The sequence below is a fragment of the Caenorhabditis briggsae genome (assembly GCF_000004555.2).
Source record: "Caenorhabditis briggsae AF16 supercontig from assembly CB4, cb25.NA_020, whole genome shotgun sequence".
Taxonomy (NCBI): Eukaryota; Metazoa; Nematoda; class Chromadorea; order Rhabditida; family Rhabditidae; genus Caenorhabditis; species Caenorhabditis briggsae.
This window is the reverse complement of record NW_025543489.1, coordinates 1-5,631: the sequence shown is the minus strand read 5'-3', so window position 1 is coordinate 5,631 and position 5,631 is coordinate 1. Positions and strand designations below refer to the sequence as shown.

Below are 5,631 nucleotides of genomic sequence, written 5' to 3'. Positions count from 1 at the left end.
GTGACAGCAGTGGCCAATGCAGCAAATGTTTATTACAATTATAACCAAAATGCCAATTTCACCTGGTGCATTGATTTTAATATTTGTGGAGATCAAGGAACCGGAGGACTTGGGGATGATGCTCTCGGATGGCCATGGCAAGAATGCTCGGAAATCATAATGGCGATGTGTGCATCTGGAGGAGCTAATGACGTCTTCTGGTCTGAATGTGGAGATAATATTTATGATACGCTGAAGCAGGGATGTGTTTCGATTTTCGGAAGTATGAAGTGGACAACAGCCAACTGGAATATTGATGCAGTAAAGACGCTCTACGGATATGACTTGAGTGGATCCAGTAACCTAATCTTAACGTAAGCCTAGTGCGATGGGGCGAGATTGCTGTAGACTCTAAATTTTGCAGGCAAGGACACCTTGACCCATGGTCTGGAGGCGGTTACAAAGTTGACCAAACCAATACTGCCCGTGGAATCTATGTCATGGAAATTCCCGGTTCTGCACATCATTTAGATTTGAGACAACCAAATACTTGTGATCCGAATACAGTGGTTAATGCTAGATATCAGGTAAGGCCCCCTAGATAATCTAGTTTTCTCCGTAGAGCGCGTTACCTTTCTAGCTTTTCTGCTTCTCTTGACGTCACTTCTCGGTCTTTATATTTTGAAGCGGTATCTCAAGAACCAGAACAGCTACTCAATTTTTGTAAACTAACAAAATGTGTAAAATTTTAAGAGCTACATTATCCTAATTGAATAATTTCAAAAATCTTATTTAGTTTCCGAGATACAGCGTTTCAAAGATCACTCGCTCTAAAGAAGAGTAGAAGGGTGATGACCCTCCCTTGTTGGACGTGCAAAATCTCCGAACGCTTATATCTCGCATACCAAAACGTTATCGAAAAATTATTGTTAACTAATGAAATATGTATATTTCAAAAGCTACAAAATACTTGTTGACAAGTTCAACGGAAATTTTGAAGTTTTTGAGATACAGCGCTTTGAAGAGTTGTCGCTCTGAGCGAAAAATGACCAACTAATAAAATGTGTAAAATTTCAAGAGCTACAATTCATCAGTTCACAAATTTCAGATATCTATCCCACAAATTGAGATAACTTGAAATTTCCAGATCGTTCAAATCCTGAAATGCTGGGTTGACGTAAACTGCAACACCATCCCAACCATCTCTCCTCTTCCAACTCTCTCCATTCCGAACGTCGAGTGCAAAGACAGAATCGGAGAGTATCCATGGGGACAAACTGACAAGGCAGCCGCGACGTCTTCTATTCTAATGTCTTGTATTCTGGCACTTGTCTATTATATGTTCTAGAATAAAGTTTTTGATGATTTTCCAAACTTCCATTACATCATTTTTCAGCCAAAATTTCAAAATGTTCCTTTAGAAAATAGTGACTTTAAGACACTAATCCGACCATCCTCCTTATCGAAATATGTTTGGGGCGTCGGCCTTGTCTTAAATAAGACCTAAACGAGAGAGGAAGTGAGTTCCGTTTCATTTTTAAAGTTTCAAAATGCAGATCAGAAATTTTTTGGTCTTATTTGCTTTGATTTTTGCAGAATCGGATGCCAGCAGAAGACACCATAAGGTAAGCTTTCTCGTCTTTTTAAGCTGAAAATTTCTAGAAGTTTGATAAAGCTCTCTTTCGCTAGGCCTAGCTAGCTTCAGCTTAGCTCTAGATACAGTACCCGGCCAATAGAATACAAAAAAAAAACCATGTTTTCAGTTGATTTTCGGCCTATCAAGTTTCCAATCACTTTGAAAACTCTCGAGGATCTAAAAGAGGCCCAAAACTTTTCAAAAATTCTTTTCTGATCCTTTTTCAGTTCCATAGACATCTGGTGGCGTTGGGAGAGGCGGCTGACGGGACAACTTCTGGCGCAGCGGTTCAGACATCGTCAGTAGCTCCAGATGCCAAAACTACAGCTAATGCTCCAATCGCCACGTCATCTGCTGCTCCAGAAGTAAAGACACCTTCAGCGGCTCCAGATGTCAAAACTACTGTAGTCATTCCAATCGCCACGTCATCCATCGCTCCTGCAATCCAGACATCCTCAGCAGCTACAGCAGTGAAGACATCCAGTGCTGCCCCAGTCGCTACGTCATCTTCTGCTCCAGAAGTGAAGACTTCCTCCGTTGTTCCTGACGTTCAAACATCGTCAGCGGCTCCTATCGCTACGTCATCTAACGCTCCAGATGTCCATACATCGTCCGTCGCTCCAATTGCCACGTCATCCGCTGCTCCAGTCGCTACGTCATCTTCTGCTCCAGAAGTGAAGACTTCCTCCGTTGTTCCTGACGTTCAAACATCGTCAGCGGCTCCTATCGCTACGTCATCTAATGCTCCAGATGTCCATACATCGTCCGTCGCTCCAATTGCCACGTCATCCGCTGCTCCAGTCGCTACGTCGTCTGCTGCTCCAGATGTCAAAACTACTGTAGTCATTCCAATCGCCACGTCATCCATCGCTCCAGCTGTTCATAGCTCTTCCGCAGCTCCAGCAGCTCAGACGTCTTCAGCAGCTCCAGCTCACCAGACATCCTCTGTGGCTCCAGTTATTCATTCCTCCTCATCTGCCCCAATCGCTGGCTCCTCGTCCCTCTCTTCGGAACCCCAATCCTCCACAGCAAGTATTCCTTCAAACTCGACATCTTCAGAATCCACCCCTTCTTCTATTCTTCCTCCTAGCACCACATCAACCCTTCCATCCACAACTACATCATCCGGATTCTCGAATTTCTCATTTTTCAGTACTATTTTGGTTTTGTGCTTGATTTTCTAGATTAATAAAAGTTGTTAAAACCTTTAAAAACTGAAAACCAAAAAAAAAGAAAAATAATGTTTAATAAATAATGAAGCTGATGCTCCTTTAAAGGTACAGTAATCCACATGCTCATCTAGCTTCAATGTGGTCAGAAGCGCGTTTTAAAGGCGCATGCTCCTATAGCATAACCGCAAGCGCCGTAGGCACATTTAAAGGCGCATGCTTCTGTTCCTTTCCTACAGTATCCAAGTTTAAAAAAAAGAGCAAAAATAATGACAAAAAAATCTAGCAAAAAATAAAATGAGGGATGCGCCTTTAAAGGTGCATTCTCCGAGCCCAATTTAAAGCTCCAAAAGCCCACAAAGCTCCAAAAGCCCAAATGCTCCAAAAGCCCACAAAATGAAAAACAAAAGAAAACTGATGCACCTTCAAAGGTACAGTAACCCGAATAAAAAACCTCAGACTTCATATATAGTTGAACTACAAGGGATACAAAAAAAGACAATCAATCAATAAAAAAATACAATTCTACTGCTTAAAATACTGTTGCTCGACTCTCTTGGTGAATTCAATGAGATTCGTGTATTTTTTCAGAATATTCGTGATATTTGTCAGCGGAAGACGGACGGTGATCAGCGTGTACATGTGGCCGAATAGAAGAGCATCGGCTTCTGTTGGCAAGTCTCCAGTCAGGTATTTTTGAGTGCCAAGTTGGGCGGAGAGGGCACGGAACACCTTGTCCGCTTGCTCGCCGACCTCGTCCATTGTCTGCAAAATTTGAATTTTTCAAAAAAAAAAATTTTTTTAATTGAATTTTTTTTTGAACTTTTTGATCCATTTTATCTTGGCCCCTATGAAAGATATCAAAAATCTGTCAACTGATAATATGCTTCTCACATTATAATCAACATTTTATCAGTTGAAATATTCCTGATATCTCATACAGGAACAGAGATAAATTGGCTCACAGATTAAGCAATTTTGAAATATTGAGCTCGTCAACTTTGAGCCAATTTATCTCGACCCCTATACTAGATATCAAAAATCTGTCAACTGATAAAAAGTTTCCGATAATGTGATGAACATTTTATCAGTTGACAGTTTTTTGATATCTTTCACAGGAACCCAGATAAATTGTTTCAAAATTTGGGAATTTTAACGGAACAGTTTGAGCTTATCAACTTTGAGCCAATTTATCTCCGCTCATATCAGAGATATCAAATGTCTGTCAACTGATAAAATGTAGCTCACATTTTGATAAACCTTTTTATTAGTTGACACATTTTTACATCTCTTACAGGAAGCAAGATAAATAGGCTCAGAAATTGAGCCCTCCTACCCCCCAAAAGTGGGCGGGGCCTAAATTCTAAATCAATCCAAAAACGCTAAAAACGCTTCAAAACTCTTTGAAAACTCCTCTAAAACCGCCCAAAAACCGCTGAAAATCCATTTTTGAGCATTTTTCAAAAAAGTGCCCGGATGGCCTAGTGGGAATTTTCATCAAAATCTATCAATCTGAAGGTCGCGGGTTCGACTCCCACCGATGGCAATTTTTTTCGTTTTTCATCCAGATGTCCCTCCCTACCGTACCTTTGCACCCAATCCTTATCAGCGAGCTCTTCCAACACGCTACGACGCTTCAAAAACGGCAAAACCGTGGAGAGGGGCCAGTGATAGACGCTACCGTACCTCAGACGTGTCACCTTGTCGTACGTCTCGTCGTGTTTCCAAAGAACAAATTTCTGGAAGAAGATTTTTGGGTTTTTGGGTTTTTCTAGGCCATCTTGTCGGGATTGTCTATTATATGTTCTAGAATAAAGTTTTTGATGATTTTCCAAACTTCCATTACATCATTTTTCAGCCAAAATTTCAAAATGTTCCTTTAGAAAATAGTGACTTTAAGACACTAATCCGACCATCCTCCTTATCGAAATATGTTTGGGGCGTCGCCTTGTCTTAAATAAGACCTAAACGAGAGAGGAAGTGAGTTCCGTTTCATTTTTAAAGTTTCAAAATGCAGATCAGAAATTTTTTGGTCTTATTTGCTTTGATTTTTGCAGAATCGGATGCCAGCAGAAGACACCATAAGGTAAGCTTTCTCGTCTTTTTAAGCTGAAAATTTCTAGAAGTTTGATAAAGCTCTCTTTCGCTAGGCCTAGCTAGCTTCAGCTTAGCTCTAGATACAGTACCCGGCCAATAGAATACAAAAAAAAAACCATGTTTTCAGTTGATTTTCGGCCTATCAAGTTTCCAATCACTTTGAAAACTCTCGAGGATCTAAAAGAGGCCCAAAACTTTTCAAAAATTCTTTTCTGATCCTTTTTCAGTTCCATAGACATCTGGTGGCGTTGGGAGAGGCGGCTGACGGGACAACTTCTGGCGCAGCGGTTCAGACATCGTCAGTAGCTCCAGATGCCAAAACTACAGCTAATGCTCCAATCGCCACGTCATCTGCTGCTCCAGAAGTAAAGACACCTTCAGCGGCTCCAGATGTCAAAACTACTGTAGTCATTCCAATCGCCACGTCATCCATCGCTCCAGCTGTTCATAGCTCTTCCGCAGCTCCAGCAGCTCAGACGTCTTCAGCAGCTCCAGCTCACCAGACATCCTCTGTGGCTCCAGTTATTCATTCCTCCTCATCTGCCCCAATCGCTGGCTCCTCGTCCCTCTCTTCGGAACCCCAATCCTCCACAGCAAGTATTCCTTCAAACTCGACATCTTCAGAATCCACCCCTTCTTCTATTCTTCCTCCTAGCACCACATCAACCCTTCCATCCACAACTACATCATCCGGATTCTCGAATTTCTCATTTTTCAGTACTATTTTGGTTTTGTGCTTGATTTTCTAGA

The 5,631-nt window shown here is 41.5% G+C and overlaps 3 protein-coding genes across 3 annotated transcripts in view; 2 read left to right on the top strand and 1 right to left on the bottom strand.

Annotated features, from left to right (window-relative positions):
- The window catches only part of CBG23655, a gene marked incomplete at both ends in the record, with an annotated part of 2,967 nt that extends 168 nt beyond the window's left edge, over positions 1–2,799 (top strand). The window contains 4 exons of the mRNA XM_002647813.1: positions 98–353; positions 404–566; positions 1,127–1,275; positions 1,851–2,799. Of these exons, the coding sequence (XP_002647859.1) occupies positions 98–353; positions 404–566; positions 1,127–1,275; positions 1,851–2,799 (1,517 nt within the window). The remainder of the gene's footprint in view (positions 1–97; positions 354–403; positions 567–1,126; positions 1,276–1,850) is intronic.
- A 510-nt stretch (positions 2,800–3,309) lies between these two features.
- CBG23654 lies at positions 3,310–3,546 on the bottom strand (the record flags this gene model as incomplete). The annotated part of the gene is made up of 1 exon (XM_002647812.1): positions 3,310–3,546. The coding sequence occupies one exon, from the start codon at positions 3,544–3,546 to the stop codon at positions 3,310–3,312; it is 237 nt and encodes a 78-aa protein (XP_002647858.1).
- A 1,249-nt stretch (positions 3,547–4,795) lies between these two features.
- Positions 4,796–5,630, top strand: CBG23653 (the record flags this gene model as incomplete). Its single annotated transcript, XM_045241096.1, has 2 exons — positions 4,796–4,870; positions 5,109–5,630. 2 exons carry the CDS (start codon positions 4,796–4,798, stop codon positions 5,628–5,630), a joined length of 597 nt encoding a protein of 198 aa, XP_045100849.1.
- Position 5,631: the final 1 nt, after the last annotated feature.